This window comes from Chrysochloris asiatica, unplaced genomic scaffold (assembly GCF_000296735.1).
Source record: "Chrysochloris asiatica unplaced genomic scaffold, ChrAsi1.0 scaffold00069, whole genome shotgun sequence".
Classification (NCBI taxonomy): domain Eukaryota; kingdom Metazoa; phylum Chordata; class Mammalia; order Afrosoricida; family Chrysochloridae; genus Chrysochloris; species Chrysochloris asiatica.
This window is the reverse complement of record NW_006408587.1, coordinates 15,440,345-15,467,907: the sequence shown is the minus strand read 5'-3', so window position 1 is coordinate 15,467,907 and position 27,563 is coordinate 15,440,345. Positions and strand designations below refer to the sequence as shown.

General features: G+C 43.6%; 1 protein-coding gene across 1 annotated transcript; it reads left to right on the top strand.

Moving 5' to 3' along the window:
* Window positions 1-52: 52 nt before the first annotated feature.
* Window positions 53-27,021, top strand: MSANTD3 (Myb/SANT-like DNA-binding domain containing 3). The gene is made up of 3 exons (XM_006864720.1): window positions 53-65; window positions 17,367-17,817; window positions 25,879-27,021. The coding sequence occupies exons 2-3, from the start codon at window positions 17,400-17,402 to the stop codon at window positions 26,286-26,288; spliced, it is 828 nt and encodes a 275-aa protein (XP_006864782.1). The 5' UTR covers window positions 53-65; window positions 17,367-17,399; the 3' UTR covers window positions 26,289-27,021.
* The last annotated feature ends 542 nt before the right edge of the window (window positions 27,022-27,563 follow it).

Here is a 27,563-nt window from a genome sequence, read left to right as displayed (position 1 = left end):
GCCCGAGCTGCGCGCCTTGGCGTAGAGCCGTGGCGACCCCGGCTCTGCAGGCGTGATGGGACTCGGTGAGTGGGCCCAGCCTGCTGCGTACAAAGCCCAGGGGCGCGGGCCTCAGGGTTTTCAGGGGCACTCTCCCGGGGAGGGACCCCTAGCCCAGGGGAACCCTGTGGAGGAATTCATGTGTCCGGCAGTGCCTTGGTCTCCCCATCCCTGGGCCCCCACTGTATGCCCATTACTATGCTGGGCGCTTTTTCAGACTTGTCTCCTTTAAGACCCTCTATGCCCTGTCCTGGGGTGTGTGTCATAGGATGATGGGTCCTTCACTTGGAGCCACATCCCTGACTGACTGACCTTGGGAAAGCTCCTGTACTCCAAACCAAGCTTCTGTAAATGGGGGGTCGGGATATGGGGTGGGGTGGGGGGACTTGAGGTTGGATAACTACCGCTCAGGACTGTGGTTACTAGTTAAAGGAGGTAATGTATGTAAATGATTATTGCTAAATTTTGCGCACTTACTAAGTGCCAGGCCCTAGGTGCTAAACAGTTGACATATATTATTTAATTCATCACACCAGCGCTATGATGTCGCTACTGTAAACTGAATGAATAATCTTTAGGTGCCGAAAACAGGCAAGAATTTGGTCTCTCTGCTCTGACCCAAAGGAAACTTGGTGGTGCGGTGGCTAAATCTTTGGCAGATCAAACCTACTACCTACACTCTGGGAAAGATTATTTATTTTAGAAAGCCTATGAGACAGTTCTACCCTGTTTTATAGGGTCACTGAGTCAGCATTAACTTGGGTTTAGTGACTCAGAAAATTGGGCGTTTCTTAGATGTGGTAACATTTGAGATTCCAAATACTCTTGGAGTACTTCAGTGACGTTATAGGTGCAAGGATATATTTCAGTGACACACTATTTTTCACAATTTATAACTGGCGGTAGGATACTCTCAAGGCCATGGGGTACATTTCAGCATGTCAGTTAGCATGGTTGTATTACTGATGGTAGAAACGAACCCCGATGGCACACAGAAAGACACTCTACAAAATTTTATTTCTGCAATAGGGTTCAGATAGCTGCACAGGAATATGCTAGCAAGAACTCTGGGCATGTCCTCTGGGGTTTCTGTCCCTGAAACGAGTCTTAAGGCTGTGCCTCACCCCATTGGCTAGGGCTTGGACCGCACAGTCTTGCCCTTACGTGGTTGGCTAATTCAAATGGCTATGGCGGCATTCTTGTCCTTACTTGACTGGCTATTTCAAATTGCTAGGGGAGCTTAAAGAAGTTGTAAATTCCAGGAAGTAGTAAAAAGAAAAAGAAAGGTCTTGCAGTCCCTACTCACTTCAGGAAGTAGTAAATAGAAGAAAGGTCAACCGAATACAATAAACAGAATTACAATAGTTTTGAAGAAAAGACAGTCATTCCCACACCGAGAAAATTGTTTATTATGAATTCAAAAAATAGTTTCTGTGTTAGGATTGTGAGAAACGTTGTCCATACCGACAAACGCTCAAGTAATCCAGTCTGTACTCATTTTAGCAAGAGTAAAGTTTTCATTGATTTTGCAAAATCAGGTGCCCAACCCAGTAGACAGGGACAGACCAGCCACATAGCTGGCCTGCAAACGTTTCATTCCCCTGTCCGGGAAAAAGCCCCTCCTCCAGTTCCAGTTTCCCAGTCACAACTCTACTGGCACCTCCCATTTTCCCTACCCTCAGAGAAGCCAAAATGGCTCCCCCATGGGTCTTAATGACTGTATTATTATTTAAAGTTCCTAGTCCTAGAACAGATATTTTTTCCTCCCTTCCCTCAATTCATCTTACTTACATATCCCTTGATGTAAATCAACAATCTGTGTCATAAGCCTTTGTATTCCTGAAGATGGACCACGCCCACAAGAGTTCCTTCTCACAAGATTGAAGACTACTAGAGGAGCTCTGGTAGCATAGTTGTTACGAGTTGGGCTGCTAACCTCAAGGTCAGTAGTTCGAAACTGACAGCTGTCCCTTGATAGAAACATGAGGCTTTCTGCTCCAGTAAAGATGTACAGCCTTGGAACGCCTATGTGAGGTTGCAACAACTGTCTCCACGGCACATCAAGAGTTAAAGGAGGTAATGTATGTAAATGATCATTGCTACATTTTGTGCACTTACTATGTGCCAGGCCCTAGATGCTAAACAGTTGACATAAATTATTTAATTCATCACACCAGCGCTTGGATTCAGAGAGAGACCAGGGATGGATTGGAGGTAGAGGAATTTTGAAACCCTGGAAGAGGATATAAGAGAATGGATAAGGGATCATCACCCAGCAGTATTTTGGACCAGAATTCTATCATGGGTTAAAGACCATGTGTTTTCTCTTTGCATTCCCAGGCCTCCCCAAATTAATTATATAGGTTGACAGCAGGTGATTTTTTGTTATGTGCTGTCAAGGATTGAATTGTGTGCCCCCCTAAATATGTCAACTTGAGCCATGATTCCTAGAATCGTGTGGTTGTCCTCCATTTTGTGATCTGATGTGATTATCCTTCATTTTGTGAAACCCCACTCTCTGTAATGAGGCTGGATTAGAGTGAGAGTGTATTTTGAGTCACAGCCTTACAGGAGGGTGACTTAGGTCATACCCTTGCTTGAGTCACATCTCTTATCTTACAAGAGATGAAAGGAGACGGAGAAGGAACCCAACTGTCACCAAGAAAGAAGAGCTGGGAACGGAGCACACCCTTTGCACCTGTGGTCCCTGTACTGTGAACCACCTAAACCCAGAGGAAGATTGATGGCAAGGTGGATGGAGAGACCAAGCTCTGGGCCCACAGACTTTGAAAGGAGACAAGGACCTGCCCTCAGAGCTAATAGAGAATGCCTTTCCATACTGCTGGTGCCTTGAATTGAGACTTAGCGACTCCTCAACTGGGAAAGAATACATTTGTTTGTTTAAGTCATGCACTTGGAGTATTTCTACTAAAACAAAACCTGTGCCTTGCGTTGGTGCTGGCTCATAGTGACCCTGTACGCCAGAGTAGACCTGCCCATGGAGCTCCTACACTGTAATGGAATCGCTGTGGGCTCACACATAGCCAGGATCGTGAAGGACTGGGCAGTGCTTTATTCTGTTGTACGCTGGGTCTCTGAGCCAGACCTGACTTGATGACACCTAACAACTCGTCTTTATGGGAGCAGAGGACCAAGTCTTCTGTCCACTACTGGTGGATTCAAACTGCTGCCTTTTGGTTTGCAGTTGAGTACTTAACTATGGAGCTTCCCTTCCTGTGAAGATGATGCTTGGAATTCTTTTAATGTGCCTGATGAAATTGAGATGCTGCACAACTCCAGCAGCTGATAAGATGCTGAAAATACCAGAACCGACTCAATGGCACATAACAACAACAAAACCCAATAACAGGAGTCCTGGTGTGGCATTGCAGAAGAATGCACTGGACCATCAGGTTAGTTTGAACCCTAAGGTCAGAGCTTCAAATCCACCAGCTGCTCCTTGGAAACCCTATACAGGGTCACTATGAGTCAGAACTGACTTGACGACACTTAACAACAACAGCAACCCAATAACATTACTCAGTGGCAATGGGTTTGGGTTTTGGGAACCAGTGTAATAGAGGAGTATGTTTTGAACACAGTTTACTTGGTTAGGTAGCAGTGGGCCTGAGAAAATTAATTTCGATTTCAGTTTGGAATAGGGAGGACTGGAAGGCTTTGGACTCTAAAGAAGGAAGAAAAAGGCAAACGAGGTCTAAGGAACTATACCTAGAGGGAAGGAGGATTTCACAGCACCATCTACAGAATACCTGCATGGACCACTCAGTTCTTGACTGTCAAGGGGACACCATCTCTTCTCCACATTACATCCTTAAGTGATATGGACAGTCAGGGGCTGGACTCAGGCTCACTTCTGTCCTGAGTGAGCAGGAAAGGCTTCTTAGAGAAGAGAGGCCTTTAAACCAGCCTTGAAGGAGAGGGTACTTGAGCACACAGGGGTGGCAGTGCCTAGTGGAAAGAGCACTGGCTTGGGAGGGACAGGCAACTTTAGGTTGGAATGTAGCTCTGTCACTTTTTAGCTCATGTTTTTCAGAGCATCACTAGGACAACAAGCACACTTGCTCTTTTCCCTGACCATGATGACATTCATCCAGCCAGTATCTGCTACAGTCTGGGGATACAGAGATGAGTCAGAAATTTTGCATTCCCTTAGGAATTTGCCAGTCCAGTGAGAAGGGTGGACTCCTTTAAAAAATGAGAAATGTCACTGTACAGGCGTGCACAAGTGGCAGTGAGCTTCCAGAGGAGTAACGACTCAGCCCAGATAGAGACCGTGGGCCAGGCGTGTGGCCTACATCAACAGGATGGGGATGAACACCTCCTAGCTTCTGGTCCTATGTTTTGCCCCAATGATCATAAAAAGAAATTTTGTGTGTATAGTTTGTAGGTTGCCTCAAACCCATTTTGGAAGGGAGCTGGTATAAATAAAAACAGCAGAATGGGTATTCATTGAGGAAGGCTTCACAAAAATTAGGTGAGAGTTGGACCTTAAAGGGTACAAATTTTTTTTTTTTAATGCAAATGCATTTTCGGTGCACTGTGGAGTCAGGATTCCAGCCAGAGTAAGCTCCGTGTATACAGAAACATGAGAAGGAAGGTGAGTTTGGTCTGGCTGGGTTGGAAGACGTATGTAGAGGATGGAAGGTGGAATGGAATGGGTGCTTTAATCACGAGCAGATCCAGAAAGGCCTCGAATACCATGGAGAAGTCTAGACTTCATCTCTTAGGCCACAGGGAAGATGTCAGAAGTTTTCAAGAAGGGCTGCAGCATGGTCACTCGGTTATGGGACGGTCCCTCAGGTTGGTGTGCTGAAGAGGCGGCTAGAGGTTTGGGAGACCACTTTGAATATAATTGTCTGACCTGAGACTTGGGTGGTGAGGAAAGGAGAGGGGGCAGGAGACACTGAGAGGCCTTCCTACAGGGCTTCATGGCCACTTAGTCACATGTGGTTGACGAGCACTTCAGGGTTTCTGCTCTGGAGGGTGAGGTAGACGTTGTTGTTGTTGAAATCAGCACAGTCAGGAGGTTTGGGAATGGAGAAAATCTTAGTTTGCCTTTGACTGTGGAGGACTGGAGATTTCTGAGGTGTCTGTAATGGGCAGATAGGTAGAGGTCAGTGAAACAGAGCCAATGAAAGAGAATGTTGCAGCAGGAACATGATCTCAGAACTTTAGATAGATCTTACTATTTCAAGGCCCATAAAAAGCCCAAACTAACTGCATTGCCATCAAGTCAGGTCTGACTCCTGGCAACCCCATGTGTTACCGAGTGAACGTGCTCCACAGGTTATTTGACTGTAATCTTTACAGAAGCGGATTGCCAGGTCTTTCTTCTGTGGTACTGCTGGGTGGGTTCAAACCTTATTCACACACAAAACATCTGTACCACCAGATGTCCTGTATGAGCCCTGGTGTGGTGCTGTAGGATAAGCACTGGACTACTAACAGAAAGGTCGCTGTTCAAACGCATCAGTTGCTTCCAGAAACTCTAAACAGGGTTGCTATGAGTTGGAACGGACTTGACATCATACAACAACAATAACAGGTATCCTGGAGTTTAACTCTGTATAATTAGTTCAAGGGACAATGGTTAATGTAAACCAGTGATCCAATCTCTCTGTATACCTTAGCTCCTTGAAGAGTATTTGGTACACAGTGGTGGTTGGTGGTTATGTTCCATGGAGTCGGTTCTAAGGCTAAATCATTATGGGAGCAGAAAGTCTCATCTTTCTTCCGTGGAACAGCTGGTAGTTTTGAACTGCTGACCTTGAAGTTAGCAGCCCAAGTGTTAACCACCTTGCTACCAGAGCGCCTTTGGTGCACAGTAGATATTGGATAAATTCTGGTGGAATGTTTGTTGAAACTAACCTGCTTATCATTTGCATTAACATATATATTTTTTTTCACTAATAAGTACTCAACTATAAGGTCGGTTTGAACTACAAGGACGGCAGTTCAAACTCAGCAGTTGCTTCTCGGAAACCCTATACAGGGTCACTGTGAGTCGGAACTGACTTGACGGCACATAACAACAACTATCTAAGGAGGTCTGGTGGTACCATGGGTTAAGCATGGTGCTGCTAGCCTAAAGGTCAGCTGGTTTGAACCTAACAGCCTCTCCGAGGGAGAAAGATTGAGGCCGTCTGTGACTGTAAAGATTTACAGCCTGCGAACACCTATGGAACAGTACTAGTCTGTCCGACAGGGTTGTTATGATTCAGAACCGACCCAAGGGCAGTGGGTAATTCTATCTAGAGGAGGAACCCTGGTGGCGCAGTGGGAAGCGCTTGGCTGTGAACTGAAAAGTTGGTGATTCTAGCCCAGCAGTGAGAAAAGTTCTGTAAAGATGTACAGGCTTTGGGGCAGCTCTGCTCCATCCTAGAGCCTCACTACGAGTCCTGACTAGACAGCACTCAAGAACAACTACGTATCTAGTTGTCCTGCCATGTAAAATTTCTCCCTTTATGAAGGATTTATCATAGCGAAATCACTTCCTGGCTGGCTCTTGTAAATACTACTCTAGTTTAAAGGCACTAGAAGCATCACATTTTAAAGTGCCTCACTAGGACTAGGATGTTTTAATGATTTCATTTTATCGGAGGTGCACACCTTCCTATCCCTAACTGCCACTCACGCCCTGTCCTCTCCACCTCCCCTTTCCTTCTGTTCTGAGGGCTTTCTTAGTACCTAAGGAACTGGTTTCCCCTGAGGCTCTCCTCACCCCCCCCAACGCCCTGTGGTGGTGTGCATGCGTGGGAACTGTTTATGTGGGCCATCTGTGTCTGAGTATGACTGCGAGCAGAAGCAGCCTCCTCCCCTTACTGGTCCTCTATGAACCAGATGTGGGTTCTTTATAAAATCCTGAGACCGCCCCTCCCCTCAGCTTCTCTGGAATGCCTTTGGAATCATTATTAAAGCATCCTCCACAGAAAACCCTTTTAAAATACAAGGGGTGGGTGGCTGGGTTTCAAAAAGTTTGTGGAAACATGGAGTGAAAATGTAGAGGAATCTTTCCATGAACTTTTTGAAGCCGTCTCGTACAGAAAGTCCCTTTTATGAGGGTGTTTCCCACTCCAGGCTGCTGCTTGTCCAAGTACACTGTCCTGCATTCCCATCACTTCACACCTTGTCTGGGTCAGTCTGTATTCAGACGACAGCATTCATGAGAACCACTGGGGCCTCCTCTAGATGAGTGTGAGCCCCGAGACAGGGAACTGCATTGTATTCGTATCTTTAGCACACAGAAGATTCTATGTCTGCCCAAAAGAAAGTGGGGGTGTCAAGAAGAACTTCTCTTTTCAGCCCTATCCTCTCTTTCATCATCAGACATATTTCCAAGTGTCCACTACAAGGAGGGAAGCTCTAGTAGGAGTCCTAGTGTGGTTATGCTCTAGACTGCAAAGTCGGTTTGAACTGCAAGGTCAGTGGTTCAAGCTCAACAGCCGCTCCTTGGAAACCCTCTACAGGGTCACTATGGGTCAGAACCGACTCGACGGCACTTAACAACAATAACCACAAGGAATCCTAGTGTTCCGCTGTAGGATAAGCATTGGACTACAAGGTCAGTTTGGACCATAAAGTTGATGGTTCAAACTTTGCTGCTACTCGAAAACTCTGTCTAGGGTCGCTATGAGTCGGAACCGACTCCATGGCACTTAACAAAAACAACCAAAGAGACCTCCACTAGCCTTATAAATACTCAGAAAATACCGCTGATGCACATTTGGCAGTGAACTGTAGAGATGAGATTGCCAAAAGCCCATTTTGTTGCTAGGTGTCACAGTTGACGTAGATTCGTGGTGAGCCCGTGTGAGAACGGAGCTGTGCTGTGTAGTGTGTGTGTGTTTGTTGTGTTGTCGTAGTTGGTATGAAAGCAGATTGCCAGGTCTTTCTCGTGTGGAGCTGCGAGGAGGGCTCAAACCACCAACCTTTTGGTTAACAGCCAAGTGCTTAACTGTAGGTGCCACCAAAACTCCATCGAAAACCCGTTTTGACAGCTGGATGGCACTGAAGCAAATACTCACTCCAGCTCCGTGGTCTATTTAGAGTTGACGCATTGACAGGAGAGAGGTACTTGCCTACAGTCCCAAACTGCGTTGGAGGGCAGTGCTCTTTGGCTGTCAGATGGGTCCGCTGGGAAGGCTTGAGGGTACCTAATATGAAGGGCATCTTCAGGAGAGGGTTCCAGAAAAGGAGATGCAGATTGGGGGTGTTGGTGTGTTTGTTAATTGCTGTGGAGTCAGTTCTGACCCATAGCAACCCTGTGTAGGGTTTCCAATGAGCGACTGGTGAGCTTGAACTGCTGACCTTGCAGTTCACATGACTTTGTCGTCCAGCACATTAATCCACAGCGCCACACGGGGACTCCTAGACTGGAGGTTGTTGTTTTTGTTAAGGGCTGTTGAGTCGGTTTGGACTCATAGTGACCCTGTATAGGTTTCTAAGGAGTGACTGGTAAGCTCGAACTGCTGACCTTGCAGTTCAAACTGACTTTGCGGTCCAGCGCATTAACCGACAGCACCACAGTGAGAAGGAATTATATTAAAAAAAAAAAAAAAAAAAAAGGATGAGGCGGGGCTTTCAGGTCCTCTTTCAGCACCAGGTCCCAGGAAGCCCCCTTTATGTGCTCTGAGTCTCAGTTTCCTCGTCTGTAGGAATTGGACCCATGTCCTTTTTTAGTTTTACCATGGGAGGCTCTATACTGCTTCAAAGAAAACAAGAATACTTGGGGGATGCTGAGTCAGGAGACAGAATCAACAGACCTGGGAAGAAAGAAGCCTTTCATGTCTTTAGTGCAAATGTATCATCCGTGACTTGTTACCAGCCCTTCCTTGAGGGAAGAGGTGCCACCTTTCTGTCAGCTTGGTCACCACTTCCATAGACGGACGTCCTTAAATCATTCCCATCAGGTCCCTTGCTTTGTTCTAATGCTAACTGCAGTCTAATAGGAAGTGAAGTTCCTATTTCAGACCCCCTCTCCCGCCCCCCAGTCCTGGAGTACTGTCCCTGGGCACTTCTCTGTCACTGAGCTTATCACATGTCCTGTCCTGCCATACATCGTGTCTGTTATAACTTGCTTGGACTGTGATCTCAAAGGCAAGGACAGTAACACAGTGAACACTCTGGTGGTGTTGTGAGGTGCTGTCCAGTTGACCCTGGCTCAGTGACACTGTATTACTGTCCCATCAGGTTCCCTAGGCTGTAATCGTTACAGGAGCACAGCTAATCCTCATGTGTCTTCATTGCCTCGACTGTCTCGTGATTCTTCCTGCTAATATGGACATACGTGTCCTGGTCATTGCTTCTGTTGAAATAGTCTCTGCTGTGCATCTGGCTCCTTTCCCTTAGCACTGCCACCGCTCTGCATTCAGACCCTCTTTTATCAATTATTTATCTGAAGGAGCTCCTTCAACTCTATTTATTTATATCCTGTACATACTTGGGAGTCCTGGTGTGGCACTGTGGATTAATGCGCTGGACTGCAAAGTCGATTTGAACTGCAAGGTCAGTGGTTCAAGATCACCAACCACTCCTTGGAAACCCTATACAAGGTTGCTATGGGTCAGAACTGACTGGACAGCACTTAACAACACCAACAACAATACACACGTAGGACCCCTGGTGTGATGCTATAGGATCAGCATTGGACCACAAGATCTGTTTGAACTCAATCAAGGTCAGTGGTTCAAATCCACCAGCCACTCCTCAGAAACCCTATACATGGTCACTATGAGTCAGAATTGACTCAACGGCACTTTACAACAATAACATACATACTTAGGGGTAGTGCGGTGGCTTCATAGGATAAGCACTGAACTGCAAACCATCACAAGGTCGGCAGTTTCGAACCCACCAAGCCGCTCTGTGAGCGAAAGATGATGCTTGCTTCTCTTTGTGTAGGAGAAATCCTACACAAGGTCACTGTGAGTCGGGACCAACTGCCGGCACTTCCTCTGTCCTCAGTTACGGGGTGTGCTTCAGTTAACCTTTCTTTTCAGTTACCAGTCTGTGCCCTTTCCAAGTTCAGCTTGTCTTTGCATCACCCACATAATTCTAGAACAGCGCTTAGCATTTGGCAGGAGCTCATGACATATTTGTCGAGTTGTGTGTATATGTAATAAAAGTGCCAGTAAGTATTTGAGGACAGACAGTCCCCGGTTATGAATGAGATCCATTCCTAAGTGTGACTTTAAATAGAATTTTTAGGTAAGTCAGAACAGGTGCATGCAATTCTTAGTTAGCCTTTAGTGCAGGAAAGGTGCCCTGGTGGTGCATTGGTTAAACTGCTTGAGGGTTTGAACCCATCAGGCACTCCATGAAATTTATTACCTTGGAAACCCTATGGGGAATTTTTACTCCGTCCTGTAGGGTAGCTATGGTCAGAATCAATTCAACAACAGTGTGTTTTGTAGTTGAAAAGGCACAGAGCCTTTTCAGTGATTTAAAAGCTGCGTGTACAGCAAATGAAAGTGATTGCTGTGTGTTTGTTCCTAGTAGCAGTTGGTTCAATCTCTTCAAAGTGAGGGCAAATTTACATAACATTGAAGGGTAAGTCCGTAAATTGTAAGATTGGAACTGAGAACTGGTATGTATATCGTATATGTTGTTGTTAAGTGCCGTCAAGTTGGTTCCGACCCATGGTGACCCTGTATAGGATTTCCGAGGAGCGACTGGTAAGTTTGAATTGCCAACCTTGCAGTTCAAATGGCTTTGCAGTCTGGCGCATTAACCTACAGTACCATACCAGGACTCCATATTATATATAGACAGACCACTGTTAGACTTTTAGAGGTGGGAGGGTGGGAAGAATGAGTTTTCATTGGAGCCCTGTCCTGTATTGTTCGTTACTCATAAGTATCACAGAACTGTTGTACAGATGAAGGAAACTGGTTGTAAGGCTTAGTTTGACCCTTGGTGGACTTAAAATTCTTTTAGAGGAATTTTTAAGACGGATATTAAATGTGCTTATTCTGGTGGTATAACCAATATTTGAGTGTTTTGGGATTTGTGTTTCCTCTCTGCTCTTTTAGGATATTGGACTTTTCCTGCGTTATTAGTCTTAACACAGGTGGCACAGTGGTTAAGCATCTGGCTACAAACTTCAGAGTCACTGGTTCAAACCCAGCCACTTTGGGAGAACACTATGACAGTCTGTTTCCATAAGTATTACAGCCTTAGAAACCCTACGGGCAATTCTGTTCTGTCTAACAGGAATGCTATGAGTAGAAATTGTCTCAACAGGCAACACATTTTGTTTTTGCTTTTGTTTTATGGGTCTTTGCCTACCCCAAGGGGAACTTTCTTTGTATTTGAATTTTGCTATTTCATTTGAACATGCTTACTTCATTGCTGTTTTCAGTATACTGGTTTGTCATTGTTGTTGTTAAGTGCCATCCTCCTTGTATAGGGTTTCCAAGGAGCAGCTGATGGGTTCGAAATACCGACCCTGTGGTTTGCAGTCCAGTGCTGACTCTACAATACCAAACCAGGAGTCATTATTGTTATTGTTGTTAAGTGCTGTCAAGTTGGTTCCGACCCATAGCAACCCTGTATAGAGTTTCCGAGGAGCAGCTGGTGAGCTTGAACCACCGACCTTGCAGTTCAGACGGCTTTACAGTCTGGCGAATTAACCCACAGCGCCACACCAGGACTCCATTACACGTATATAAAAATGCATTAACTGGGAGGGTTACTAGGCAGCATTCATAAGAAATAGTAGTACACAGTCTAGTGGAACCCCAGGCAAAGAAGTGAGAAGTTTTGCCCTTAAGAGCTCTTCCTTTGGGAAGCATGTGTTTATTTAGGACTGTTGGTTGGGGCTGAAGCAGAATGTCAGCAGTCCCCTGAGGCGTGGACCATTTGAAAGCTCCAGATGATCTCTGCTGTTGTTTTTCAAACATTCATTCTTATCAGATCAGCAGTAGAAATCATTTTGGAATTCTGGTTAGAGTAGTCCAGGTGTACCTGGGGTGGGAAGGGCTGCCTTAGAGGTGGGGGGAGGTGAGGATGGAGGCCGAGGAAGAGTCCACAAATGGGATGGACAAAAGCCACACTGGTTGTCATCTGAATCCTAGCACACTGCAGGATAGAACTGGGTTATAGGGTTTTCAGTGGCTGACTTTCTGGAAGTAGATTGCCTAGTCTTCCTTTCCAGGGTGCCTTTGGGTGGACTAGATCCGCCAACTTTTGCACTATCCAGGCCACCAAAAAAACCCCATTGCTGCCAAATTGATTTGGACTCAAAATGACGCTGTTGTTGTTGTTGTCAGGTGCCATCGAGTCGGATGCTGTAGACAGACTAAAAGTCCCTCATAGGGTTCTAAAGCTGTGATCCTAATAGAAGCCAGTCAGTCCTGAGGAACAGCTGGTGGACTCAAACCGCCTCTCTGTGGGTTTACCCACGACATCACCAGGGCTCCTTACTCAGGGTACCAAGAAAGCAAAGCCACTTTCATCAAGTAGATTCCCACTCCTGGCATCCCTGCCCGGGGCTAATGAGACTAGTCACTTTGAAGTGCCTTGTGAAGCGCCACTAAATTGTTCTGCACAAAAACCTTTTCTTCATGTGAGTAACTTGACTATTACAGTGCTAACTGACATGTAATTTGAGCTGGCAGGTAGAGGCTGTTCCTGGATCTGAACTCGGTTGGAATCCTGGTTTTGCCACTTATTTTTTGTGTGACTTAGGAGCCTTAGTGGTGCTGTGGGGTAAGCATTGGACTGCTAAACTCAAGGTCAGCAGTTCAAACGTATTAGTCTCTCAGCAGGAAAAAAATGAGGCTGTCTACTCCTGTAAAGCTTTACAGTCTCGGAAACCCTATACAGGGTCACGGTGAGTCTGGATTGACTCAATGGTGTTAAATGCAGTCAAGTTGGTTCCGACTCATAGTGACCCTGTATAGGTTTCCAGGGAGCAGCTGGTGGGTTTGAATTGCCTACGACTTTGTGGTTAATAGTCCCGTGCTTATCCTACAGCGTCACGCCAGGACTCTAAATTGTTATTAAGTAGCAGTGGGTTTTTAGGTTAGTGAGCAGTTTACTGGTCTCAGTATTCTTATCTGGGAAGTGGGAATTATAGTTGGTTAATGGGGATAAACAGCCTACTTCCTGAGGTTGTTGAAAATCCATAGGAGTCTCTTGGGGGTACATCATCTCTTCCAGGAATTCCTTTGTAGGCTTGCAAAATGCAGCCACTTGGCCCAGAGAGGCCTGCTGCTCTAGGAAATTAAGCAAAGTCAATTAGTAACTCTGGATTAGCATGGCTAGTGATTAAACAACAGTTTAGTTAATAGGCTATTAATAATCCCCAGGTGTTGGTAATTCAAAGCATTTGCTTTTGAGAGCAGTTGTATAATTTCTTCTATTTTAATAAAGTATTTTTTAAAACACAGAAAATATTGATTTGTAACAAATGATGCACTCAAGAGCTATTTTTGCACAGATTAAATGATACAGTGTATACTAAACACTTAGTGTAGGTAGTGCGTTGTCCACAGTAAGAACTCAAAGTTATCTGCTACTAGTCCTGGTGTGGTGCTGTGGGTTAATGTGCCAGACTGCAAAGCCGTTTGAACTGCAAGGTTGGTGGTTCTAGCTCACCAGCTGCTCATCGGAAACCCTATACAGGGTCACTATGGGTCGGAATCGACTCGACGGCACTTAACAAGTGCTATATTGGTTTCAGATTCAGCTAGCCACAATAAGAGTCATGGTGTGGTGCTGCAGATTAATGCACTGGACTGCAAAGTCGGTTTGAGCCACAAGGTTGGTGGTTCAAGTTCACCATCCACTCCTTAGAAACCCTATACAAGGGTTGCTGTGAGTCTACTGACTCTACTAAGCTTAACAACAGCCACACATAGGGCATGATCCTCCTTGTTAAGCCTCCCCCACCTGGTGGCAGCTAATGGTACTGCACACGTGGTGTGTAAGAATTATTAAATTGCTTGGAATTACAGACAGCCCAGGACTACTAACACATCTGACATACATATAACTTGTAGTTACCAGCCAACACCCATAAAGCCTATTTACTAAAAATTCAACGTGCGTACAAAGTTTGATAATATCAAACAGACACTGCTTTGCATGAAAACCTTTTTGTGTTGTGTTAAAGTTGCTTTAGTGTATCTGGAAGCGTTTCTTTAATGTTTTCTTAATACAGAAAAGGTACGCTATATACTATATACTAAGACAGACAGTTGACCAACGTTAGATAATGTACTTATCTGTTCAGAAGTCCGTACACATTCAACTTAAAGACAGACTTAGGGAGTGGAACTGCTTATATGTTTAATTTACCTTACACTTACTATCTTGGGGGCTTTATTTAGTCCGAGTGCAACTTGTTTGCCTGAGAATTAGCATTCATGTCATTAAACAATAAACCGACATTTTGCTCCTGGTGTGGCATTGTAGGCGAATGCATCAGACTGCAAATTCACTTGAACTGCAAGGTTGGTGGTTCAAGCTCACCAGCTGCTTCTTGAAAACCCTATACAGGGTTGCTACGTATCAGAATTGACTTGACTGGCACTTAACAACAACAGTAATTGGCATAGAATAAAAAATACATTAAAAGCAAGAGTAAATGAAGTGTCCATGGACATGCACATAGGCTATTAGTAGGAATGCAAATTAGCACACCATTAAAGAAGGGGGCAGGTAGATGATGTAACAAGTGTTTTTACCTTTTGTGGCAACTGTTCCTTTTCTAGGAATTTATCTGAAGAAATAAAGGTTAGAAAAAGAAAGGTTTATTTCAAAAGAAGTATAAATGAGGGGACTTCAAGAAGTTAAGGGAGAAATAGAATGGAAACATAATAGATAGGCATTACCTATAATAGAACAAAATGGGGAACAAGAGATTTTTCTTTTGTGAATTTCTCAGTCCTCATAGCAATGACTCTTAAAAAGAATGGGGTGTGGAAGAAGGTAAGTCATGTCGACTCCTGAGAGGAAGAGTAGGGTGAGGGAACTTCGGATCAGAATCTATTTGGGGAATTGTGTAGTTTAAAAATATTAAGTGTCCCTATTGATTTCATAATAAAAACTGCAGAAAGTAGTGTTGGCAGATGGAGACAGTACAGAAGATACAGTATCGTAAGGATATGGTTAATAATTTTCAGGTTGGGGACTGTTGATTCATGAGAAATAGGAGTGCTAATGAAGTTGAAAAATTAATTTTGAACCTTTGGGATGTCATTGGGTGACAGTGTAGGGCATCAGAACAGCAATGAGGTAGTTGAAGCACAAGCATAGGAATTTAGGGGTGCAGGCACAGCCCCCTGAGATAAATTTAGGGGTGCAGGATCAAGTTTCCAGAGATAATTTTTTTCCCTGTGTGTCTAAGTCTCTTGATCCCTCATGTCTCTAGTATGAATGGGAAGCAGAAATTTGATGGTGGATGCAGTCCAGCCATTGATTTATAGATAACTCTTACTTGCCCTTTAATATGATATAAATTTGCCCTCACTTTGAAATGATTGAACCAACCCTTAAAAAAACAAAACAGCGCCTTCGAGTTGATTGGGACTCATAGCTACTGTAGAGGACAGAGTAGAATTGCCGCCTAGGGTTTCCACGGCTGTAAACTCACCTGAAGCAAACTGCCACATCTGTCTCCTATGGAGTGGCTGGGGGGTTTGAAATGCCGACCCTTCAGTTAGCAGCCAAGTAAGAACTGTCTGTGCCCATTCCGACTTAACATACAAATTCATAAAGACACAGTTAGGAATGGATCAGGGGACTGTCTGCCCTTGGTTCTAACCTGAACTTCTGTAAAGAAGCAGTGTGTAGTGAAAACACTGATAAAGTTCCATTGCCCTCTGATGGATCCTGTGCTCCTTGGCCTCTGTTCAGGGCTCTGGTCTTCTGTGCCAGTCTCAGGCATAGCAGAGTGAAGCCACTTTCAACTACAGTCACCCTCCTCAAGCATAATGTGGGAATACTACAACAAAAACAAACCCCAACAACACAAAGGGTAGACAGGGATGGGCAACTTGGACATTGGCTACCCAAAATGGGGGGAGGGATACAAAGGCAAGAAGTGACTGGCTTACAAGCTTTCAAGAGGGAACCTAGATCCAGAGGGTGTGGAGGAAGGTAGAGTCTCCAGTGAGTGGTGTCCAGCCTGTTCAGGAAGGGCTGATGAAACGAAATCTAGATGGGTCTCTTGTGATACAATAGTGAATAATTGTTATCAGGACTGATTGTGAGGGTTGGAAATCTAAAGATGGACATTTTGTAACAAAGAGGGGAGTGATTAATTTATCAGTCTAGGAGCTGAGGACCCTGGGACCATCAATAGAGAAGAGCAAAGAGCAGAATCCTACCCAAAGAGGCAGTGAGGCCTGGGATTGAGGCAGAGAAGACAACGTCAAGAGATGGTGGGGCTGGGGGCTCGGGATCAGGAGATGGAAAGGGGCTGAGGACTGTGGTGGGGGGGGGGCAGGTTTACAGGGTACACCCCTTGGTTGGGTGAGGATGCATGGACAGGATGATAACTATGCCAACGAAATGATGGATGATGGAATGAATGTAAAGCTGATGTTCTTCCATGTAGACTATCACACAATTCACAATAAAACATTAAATAAATAAACAAACCCAACCAGTTGATCTCAATTCATGGTCACCCACGTTTTCAGAGCAGAACTGTGGGTGCCATAGGACTCAGCTGTCAGTGTCCAGGCCCTTTCACCCTGAAATGATATAAATCATTGACATGGGATTTCGCCTTTTTATATAAAAGTGGCCCTCAGACCTTAGGGATGGATCATAGACTTTAAACCCTAGTTGTAAAAATGTAGAAACTGAGGTCCAGAGAGGTCCAAGGTTACAAATAGTGATGGAAATATCAGAGATGCAATATCATTAAAATATGTAATATAGCTATTATATTTGAGAACACAATGACATCTGTTGTATTCAGCTGAGAAAATTTTTAGAAAGCTGTTTAGTTCAAGAGTCACATAACATTATGAATTTGGAGACTTCTCAGTTCTTTAACATTAAACAGAAATAAAGTCTGACTTTCACATACACATTCAACTTCTCTTATTTTTTGCTCTGTTATTTGCGAGACATTAATATGGCCAAGACCTAGAACAAAGGATGTACTGGAAAATCCCATTCCTAGATAAATTTCTGGATATTTTCCTGATAGTATCATTCCACATTCATAGACAAGAAAGTAGTACTGTGTTTCAAGCAAGGGTATCAAGACAGGGATTAGGCTACAAGTCATTTGCTGAAGTCTTTATTGTTTGGACTTGGTAATGATTGTTTCAAACTTCCTTTCACAGGATCGCTAACGGCCAGGAGAAATATAGTGGAAAATGCAAAACAACGAAATTATAAAACCCGCCAAATACTTCTCAGAATTAGAAAAGAGCATCTTGCTTGCTTTAGTGGAAAAGTACAAATATGTGCTTGAATGTAAAAAAAGTGATGCGCGAACTATTGCACTCAAGCAACGTACCTGGCAAGCACTTGCCCACGAATACAACTCTCAGCCAAGCGTATCGCTGCGGGATTTCAAACAGCTGAAGAAGTGCTGGGAAAACATCAAGGCTCGGACCAAAAAAATCATGGCCCATGAAAGGAGAGAGAAAGTGAAGCGGAGCGTCAGCCCGCTGCTGAGCACACACGTCCTCGGGAAGGAGAAAATCGCCACCATGCTGCCCGAGCAACTCTACTTCCTGCAGAGCCCTCCTGAAGAGGAGCCCGAATACCACCCGGATGCTGCCGCCCAAGGTATTGCCTCCGGAGCCCAGCTGGCTTGCATGCCCTCCTTGGGTACCTGTGGGACAGTTGAATTTTAACAACCATAATTGTTTTGTTGTTGTTGTTGTTAAGTGCCATTGAGTCAGTTCAGACTCATAGGGAGCCTGTATAGAAGCTACTGGTGAGTTTGAACTGCTTGCCGCGCTTGCAGTTCAAACCGACCTTTCGGCCCAGTGCATTATCTCTCAGCGCCACACCAGGATTCCTCCTAATTGTTTAGGGAATTGACAGAAATGAAGCTGCCGTATCAAACGTGATTTTTCTAATCCAAAATCTCGGAGTGTAAAGGCGTGGTGGTGGTAGTGGTTATGTGCTATGGAGTCGGTTCCGACTCATAATGACCCTGTGTAGGGGTTCCGAGGCTGTAAATCTTTTCTGGGAGCAGAAAACCTCTTTCTCCTGCAAAACTGCTAGTTGTCTGTAGCTGCTGACCTTGAGATTAAGCAGCCCGATCCTTGAGATCAGCAGCCCAATCTGTTACCACTAAGCCACCAGAGCCCCTTATATAGGGGTTGTTCTTGTTATGTGCCGTGGAGTCGGTTCCGACTCATAGCGACCCTGTACAGGGTTTCCGAGGCTGTAAATCTTTACAGGAGCAGAAAGCCTCATCTTTTCTCCCATGGAACAGCTGGTAGTTTTGAACTGCTGACCGTGAGAGTAGCAGCCTGATTCGTTACCACTATGCTACCAGAACTCCTTATAAAGGAGTAGAAACAAGCAAACCAAAAGGACTAATTTACATCCCTCGCTCTCTCTCTCAGAGACTAGTACTATATATGGATAAGGAAAACTGAGGGACTGCCATCAGTATTGTTATTTAATGATATACTTCAGTTGCTTATCTCTCAAATATCTTAGAATTTTTGTTTGGTGAGGCATTATATTCATTCACTCAATCTTTTTTGCAGATAAAAATATTGAGGACTTCTCAAAAGCCCACTCAAAGGCCACATTTAAAAAAAAAAAAAAAGGAGAGAGATTTCAAACCTTAGCCTTAAAAAATTCTGTAAAAAATTTTTTTAATATACTTCCATTGAAAAGATAAAAATATCTCACACAAAATAACTCTTAGGAGAGGAAGACTGTCATACAATCAGGAAAGTAATGGCGTAGTGATGTAGCTTTAAACCATGGGAATTAAGGGCTTCTTGAAATGTCTCTAGACAAAGGAGAGGGGGAAATGCATATAGATAAAGTGTCAATAACTCCTGCCTCTTTCAGGACAGAAAGTGGCCAGTTTATAAAGAGGTTCATTGCAGTTTGCAGAGAACACACCTTGAGGCAAAGGAGGGTTCCTGGGGAGACCAGAGGGCTGCTGATAGAATCCCCATTAAAAAAGTCCAAGGACCCAGCCAACACTTGCCCAGGAAAATCTGGATTTTGCCTTGCAGGATAAAAAACTCAATTTATTAGTGTGCCTAGAGTAGATTGAATTCCAACTCTTGTTAATTAAAAGTTACAAGAAACAGTCAAGAGAACCAAGAATAGCAATGTTTCCATGAAGAGTAAAACAGATAATCACCACGTGAACTAAATACAGACTTTTTTTTTCCTCCTGTTGGCAGATGAGCCAGCTGTGGTGCTAAATTATGGTCAGAAGTTTGCTTTCTGGTCATTGACCAAGGTGAAGTCCAGGGAGCCAGTTGAAAAACCGTGATGGTTAATGTCATGCATAGTTTCCCACTGTGTCTGGGTTTGATTCTTGAGTCCCAAGCCCCAGGGAGCTCTGAGCAGAGAGGGGTTTTGTGGGTACTATCTTAACTCCTGTTTGCTGCTTCTGTGGGTGGGCCCCACTGCTAATTGACAATTTGTTGTTCTTGCTTTAGAGATGTTTATCCTGGCAGATGGTTACTCTCCATTTGCTGGTACCTGTGCCAGTCAGTTTCTGTGAGGCACAGAACCAGAACGGAGTGATGGTGAGGGAGGGAGGAGAGAGGGGAGTCCGAATTGTGGGTGGGGGCTGCTTTTCAAAGTGCTTCTGTTCCCCAGGAGGTGTTGCATTCAGTTCTCTTTGCTGATCTCTGATCTGCCTTATTGAATATTGCTTTTATAGGAATATACTTAGGGGACACTCTTAATTCCCTCTTTGCAAATTCTAGGGAGGATCTACAATGCTTATTCCATGTGTTTCTTTTTCTTTCTGGAAGAAATGGTGCAGTTAATTTACTGTAGTGGTTACGAATTGGGCTGCTAACCTCAGGGTCAACAGTCCGAAACTACCAGCTGTTCCGCAGGAGAAAGATGAGGCTTTCTGCTCCCGTAAAGATTTACAGCCTCAGAAACCCTGTACAGGGTCACTATGAGTTGGAACCGACTCCACGGCACATAACAACAACTAAAACAACAACAGTGCATGCATTTCCAGCAAGACAGGCATAAATATGGCTGGTTGCTTTTCTGTATTGACATTGACTAGAGCCTTATTTGTAAAAGAGGTACATTTTACATTGGATGGCCATGTACTTACGCAATACGTGAGACATGAAACTTTCCTTCTTGCTGGTGGTTATTAATCAGCCAAATGTGGCCAGGTCAAATCTGGTAGGTGGTAGAAACCTCTGGCCCTCTGTCTGTCAGTTAGGAAGTATGACCAAAGTAATACTGTAATTCAAGTAGTGAAAATGCTGAAGCACTTTCTGTATGAGGGGGCATCAAAAAGTTCATGGAAAAATGGAATGAAAAGATAATGGAATTTTCCTGTGAACTTGTTGAAGCTCCCTGGTTATCTTTTCATTTAAAAAACTCATACATTAAAAAAACTCATCTTTTATATCAACATACTTTCAAGAAAGAAAAGAGAAGGCTGGAATTGTTGATGCTAATGGTTTATTAGCACTTGAACTGTGTCTAGATCAAATTGCTATATGCTACAAGGCACCCTGGTGATGCTCTGAGCTAGGTGTTGGGCTGCTAAGCACAGGGTTGGCAGTCCTGATGCACCAGCTGCTACTGGGGAGAAAGATGAGGCTGGCTCTCTGCTCCCGTGAAGATTTAGTCTTGAAAACCCCATATTAGGGTCACTAAGAGTCAGAACGGACTTGAGGGACTTGGATTTGGTTTGTTTTCATTATGTGTACGAAACCACATACTAAAAAGAACATAAAATATGTGACTAATACATTTTCTACTGATTGCATGTTAAATTCATAGTATTTTAGATGTATAGATGAAATAGATTCTTAAAATTTTTTATCAGCGATTTCTTTTTATTTTTTTTTAATATGGCAGCTAGAAAACTTAAAATTACATGTGTTGTTGTTTTATATTTCTGCTGTTCTAATATCTGCAGAATGCCTTTTACAGAATTAGGTGCTCAGAGATTTGTTGGAATTCCTTATAAAAATGTTTAACAGAACTAGAGGCCACCCTCCAGCTAATTATGTGTGTATGTGTTTTGTCTGTGTCGTCTTGATCATTGTCCCTTAGATACTCTCAGCTTTTGTAAATGACTGTCTTAAAAATTTATATTTTGATGACAATACTCCTAAAATCATAACATTTGGATTGCATTTTCTCAAACCCCTGGGGATTGCCTTTAAATATATTGAAGCAATTTGCATCCTCCAGGTTTATGGTGTGATCATTTGCCTTTGACACTTCATCTTCCATTATCTTTGGGCAATAGGTTTACAGAACATACTAAGGGATCCAGTTAGATTTACTGGGGATGGGCAGGTGGAAGGATAACTGAAGGTCAAAAACATTTAAGAAAACTGAGCTTTCAAGTAGCTCAAATGTTTTAGGGTAATTTATATTTACTCTCGTATGCCATTATTTCATTACTAGTCAGCTGTAATGGACTAATGCAAACATTAGTACACAAACAGTGTTTAGTTCAGTCCTGCTCTGTGATGGGAATTTGGGTACAAGAGACTGAGTTACACTTCTAATCATGGTACACTATCGTCATTGGTCCACTCAGAGCCTCCCTTTTGTGTTGTGTATGTGTGTTTATTTCCATTCCCCACTTCCATTCTCTTTTGTACCCTGTTCATTTTAATGTGCTTGTATGTTCTTTCACATGTTTTTGAAAATTGTGCCATTCTCTTGTTTTGGAGTGAAAACTTAGAATACTATTTTTAAGATGTATTCATATTGCAGTGTTTAAAACTAGGTCTTCTTTTGTTGTTGTTAGGTGCTGTCAAATTGGTTCTGACTTGTAGTGACCGTAGGCACAACAGGACCAAACACTGCCCTGTCCTGTGCCATTCTCACAGTTGTTCTGTTTGAGCCCGTGGTGCTGCCACTGTCTCAGTCCATCTCATTGGGGCTCTTCCTCTTTTTCGCTGACCCTCTACTTTACCAAACATGATATCCTCCTTCTCTCCTTTCAGTTAATGCACAATATTCCAAAATGTGCATCCTGTTTTGTTTGTTCTGTTGACTAGAGCTGGGATTTGACTTCCTCTGCACAGTCCCTCAGAGTCCTGGGGTGGCGCTGTGGGCTAATGTGTCAGACTGCAAAGTCGTTTGAACTACAGCTGCAAGAACAGCTGCTCCTTGGAAACCTTATACAGGGTTGCTATGGGTTGGAATCAACTCGATGGCATTTAACAACAACAACACAGTTCCTCAGCCCCCCCAATAATAGCCCCCTTTTATTGCTACAGTAGGCTTGTCCTGTTGGCATTAAGCTCACTTGAGTCCCCTAAGAAAAATCTCACCCCTTGATTATATGAATGTTTTCTGGTCCTTGGAAAGCCTATCCCAGGCAAGCCTTTCTACCTGTTTTGCAAATGATTGAATTGTTTTCTACTTTGGGGGTTTTTGTTTTACCTGAGAGTGAGGTTCCATGGTAGCTGTTTGCATTCCCAGGATATCTTCTTCCGGTTAAGAGTCTTCCCATCTAAACACTAGATTGTATTCATTGGAGCTAATTATCTGCTCTATGAGTCACCTCTCATTTGAAGTCCAGGCTCTTTCAGAGTCTTTATCTTAAGAGGCCTGACTTTTTCTTTTCTTCTTTAAAATGCATATGTTAACACACGTTTAAACTAAAATCCGTAGTTATAAAGTGGAGCCAGTGTTCTGCTCCCAGACATGAACATACTGCCTTAATTAGGCCCTCGAGAAAAATTTGGAGAGCAAAATTTGGAATATTACCCTGTATTCTTAGTAATAAAGATAAGTGAGTATCGCAGCTGAGCAAGTGGAGTAGTGGAAGAGTGTTGCAATGTTGAGCTAGGATTCTGGTGTCAGCAGAGACCAGCATTTAAATCCGAGTTTGGTCAGCTAAATAATCGGGCTGCGAACCTTAAGGTCAGCGATTCGAAACTACCAGCCGCTCCGCGGGAGAAAGATGAGGCTTTCTACTCCTGTAAAGATTTACACCCTCGGAAACCCTGTACAGGGTCGCTATGGGTTGGAACCGACTCGACGGCACTTAACAACAACAACAATCTATATCTACACTGGGCTTTCTCTAAGAATACCTTTTTAGGGGCTTTTGTAAGGATTAATCAAGATGAATCCTGTAAAGCACTAGTTTAGTTCCCAGTTAGCGACTTGAAAAATGGTAACTGCTATAATCATTATCATTGTACTCTGGTGGCTCTGTGGGTTAAGCATTGGACTGCTAACCACAAGGTTAGGGGTTCAAAACCCACCAGCTGCTCCATGGGAGAAATAAGAGGCTATCTGCTCCCATATAGGGAAGCTCTGTATAGGGCAACTATGAGTCAGACTGGACTCAATGGCCGTGGGTTTGGGTATCATCATCATCATCATCACCAGGTTCCTAAAACCTTGAATTGTTGAGATGAAAGTAAGCAGTGTTAGAATTTGGAAGAAATGAGCAGCATGGCAAGTTGGTAAACTTTAAAGACTCCGAGGAATATCCACCACTGACCCCCTCGAGAAAGAAAAAGGAGGCAAGACATACTGAGAAATGTCTTGTGCATCTGTCCTAAAAGAAAACCTTTTCAGATGTAAGATTAGAAAGGCACTGGGTGAGTTGATACTGACCTTGGGAGACCCTTGCTCAGTGTTAACCCTCTTCCTCTGCCCTGCACAGAGGAAGTTATACACTCAGAACAGCCACCCTTTGTACACAACTGTGCTGTGTTGACAGGAAAGTGTCCCACTGAAGTCACCTCAGCTCCCAGCCCTGTCACAGGCCCTGAGCTGGGTTCTATATGACGATGAAAAAGAGGCAGATTCTGACTTCAAAGTGCTCAGAGACATGAGGGGGAAGCAGTTAGATAAGGCCTAGTGCAGGTGCTGTATCAGTAGTGGGCCCGGGAGGTAGTGGGAGCATGAGGCAAGGGGAGCTGTGGGAGTTGGGAAAGATACCTAGGGAGGCATTTTCATTATCTCTGGATGGCACAGAAGTATGCTTTTTTTTTTTTTTTTTTCGTTTCTTTTTAACCTTCACTACGAAAGGTAAGATTTTGATCTTTTCTGTGATCTTAATTATGGACTATTAATTTAGGTTGTTACCTGACCCCTTGAAGGGAAATAATTCCAACATTTTCCTTTTATTAATGGTGTTATTACGCATTAGGCTTCCCTCAGAAACAACATTCCCAGCATCCCATCTTCCCGAGTAATGGAGTGGACATAATAATGTAATCACATCTGTTAATAAATTGGTATTATTTTCTCAAAGGAGAAGATTCTTATTATTGGAAAAATGAAAGTGCTCAAGAAAGCCTTGACGTCACAGCTAGAAGCTACCATGGGTTTGTGGAGTTAGTGGGTTTCCTTACTGAATTTCCTAATTGATACCCATGCCATTACTCTATTAAAACCATCAGCGCAGACAGGGCACCTACCATAATTGGCATCCTTTTGCATCCATATGCTCTTTGCTCCTGTATCCAAGGGACCAGCCAATATATACTTACTAGGAATCTACTGTGCACAATAATGTACAAGCAAAGTAATTATTACCTCAGAATAAAAATGGATAGAACCAGGTCCCAAAGTAAGTCTGGGATGTGTCAAGTGCTGTGACAGAAGAATACTTGTAGAGAAAGGCGAGATCTGAGATTTCACAGAGGAAGTAGTATTGGTCCTGAGCACAGTAGGAGTTAGCCGGGGAAGACTGAAAAAGAAAGACTGGAGTGAGGGGGGTTTGGGTGGGTGGGTAGGATGCAAACGGTGAGTTCAAGCACAAGCTGAAGGGATTGTTACGCACGAAAGTATGGGGAAAAAAAAAAAAGCAGGTTCTTTAAAAGGATGTGAGTAGTTTGTGGTAGGATTGAAGGGTGCAGAGGGTATTTTTGAAGAGTAAGACAGGAAAGATAAAGGGAGATTGGAACCAGATTCTAAGAGTTACATATGGTAGAGTAAGAACATGGAATCCCCAGGAGAATATTAAAAGGTAAGAGATGAATGGAACAGGAGATGGAGTCCTTAAAGGAGACTTGAGAAGGAGCAAGCAGAGAGGAGTCTGTAGAAGAACTTGGAATGTGATGGTTCAGAGGCTTAATAAGAGGAGACATTGGAAAGTGCCCTTGGGACATGACTACTGGTCCCACATGTCAGTGCAGGAGGCACTAGCCAGGTGGCAGGAGAGTGAAGAGAAATGATGTGCTAAGAAGTGCCTTACTGAGAAGTTGAGTCCTTTCATGGAAGGACATTTAGAAGATGGCTCTCCAGTCTAAGGCACCCTTGTGGAGATTGAGCATAAGCTTTTTGTTTATGGCTGAATGAAGGACCTCAGATGGATGGGTGACTTAACCTGAATACCCATGCTATTGGTTTTGGACAAAGATATTATGCTCATTTAGAGTTGTGCATGCTTCCATTTTGAACTGATATCTCCATACCAAAGTCTCTCATTCCTGATCATCGCAGTCTCTGCCCGTGGCTTTCAAAGTTCTAGAAATGACATCATAAGCCCTTTATCATGATTTCTTAAGGGAAAATTGCTTTTGATTTGTGGGTTTTGAAAAAGTCAGTTATGGCAAAGGTACCTGTTTTTAGATACATCCCGTGCGTGGGGACCCCCCTCTCCTTTAAAATAGGATTGATTGACTCTCTGCCTGTAAAATCTTTGAACATATGTTTTCTGCTACTGTTTTTCAGAGTCATTTGCTGTTTCAAATAGAGAACTGTGCGATGATGAGAAAGAGTTCATACATTTTCCAGTATGTGAGGGGACCTCTCAACCTGAACCCTCGTGTTCAGCTGTCAGAATAACAGCCAATAAAAACTACAGGAGCAAAACCTCTCAGGAAGGTGCTTTAACAAAGATGCATGAGGAAGAACACCATCAACAAATGTCCATCTTACAACTGCAGCTGATACAAATGAATGAGGTTCATGTGGCCAAAATCCAGCAGATAGAGCGAGAGTGTGAGATGGCAGAGGAGGAACACAGGATAAAAATGGAAGTGCTCAATAAAAAGAAGATGTATTGGGAAAGAAAGCTACAAACATTTACCAAGGAATGGCCTGTCTCTTCATTTAACCGGCCCTTTCCCAATTCACCGTGAGACTGCGGGGGTGGCTCACTTGTAATTCATGTGTGTTGGCAAAGCAAGTCGGGGCCGTGAACCTGTGGTCAGTAACCTGTACCAGAGCTACAACTAGGAACATTAGAGCGGTAGTAGTCACTTATTTAAGAATGCATTCAGGTAAAAAGCTGCCCCCTATGTACCCTTTAAGTGGCAAAGAAGCTGTTTTAGTCTTCTGAAAATTACGAGTGCTACAATTCTGAATGTAATGTCTCTTCAATTAGAATCCATACAAGAATCATGTGTGAGTGCTGTTGTTGTTGTTGTTTTTTAATCAAATGCAAGTGTGACTATGAAGGAGTGTGGCTGATGTTCTTTTTTAAATAGCAGAACTTTTTTCTCCAAATGTCATGCCATTGAAAGCAGCTCTTCCGGGAGAGCACACGTTTCTCCGGTGACGGTATTGCTGCACAGAACTTGCTAGAGATGTTGAGGGGAACCTCATGTCCAACTGCAGTTCTCCTCATTTTTAATTTCTTTTCTTTTCCTTCCCAGTGTATTTTGTTTCTGTTTGTAAACAGCCCAACATTTGGATGGATGTTTTATAACCGGGGCCTGTAAACTGCCTTTATTTAAGGTCTTTCCCCCAAAGAGGAGTTCCAAATCATGTCTCCAACAATGATAGCTTTGTTGGGGCTAACGATGTTACTACTGTGAGGAAAAAAATGTTCCTTTAGATTTATACATTCTGTTACATTTGTTTTATTAAAAACAAAGACACAACTGATCATTTTATAGTCAAACTGTGTATGTTTCTTAAAGGTGCTGCCTTGCCAACAGGTGCTGCACTTTCTGCCTTTCCTCTAGTTTTCCTCCCACCTTTGTACTACTGAGTTCACTGTTGCCCTTGTTTTGTGTCTTCAGCCTCCTAAGGAAAAGCCCTTCCCTCACCAGACTCATGGTGCTAGCTCATAGCAATGCTAGGTAGTTTGCATGACACAGTTTTTAACAAGTACGTTACCAGCATACTTGGAAATGTGGATTGATAAGTGGCTACTCTGATTGACCTGTGTCATACCTTCTCCCAAAGCTTAGTGTTAAAAACAGCCCACTGGGGTTAGGGCTGGTAGTAACAGGGCCAAGGCAGAGTAGCATTTTCTGAGAATGAAATTTCAAGGCCATGTGAAGGGGAAGGAAGAATTTAGGACTGGGACTCAGGGTCTGGATTCTAAAATTGGTTTTGTCGTAAGTTGCTATGTGATCTTGAACAGCGGCCTATAATCCTTGGTATTCTCTGTCAATAAAACAAGGGAG

Coding starts and splice junctions, on each gene's coding strand:
- MSANTD3 (XM_006864720.1), top strand. CDS start 17,400: ATGCAAAACAACGAAATTATAAAACCCGCCAAATACTTCTCAGAATTA. Junction 17,818..25,878: donor CCCGGATGCTGCCGCCCAAG/GTATTGCCTCCG, acceptor ACTGTTTTTCAG/AGTCATTTGCTGTTTCAAAT.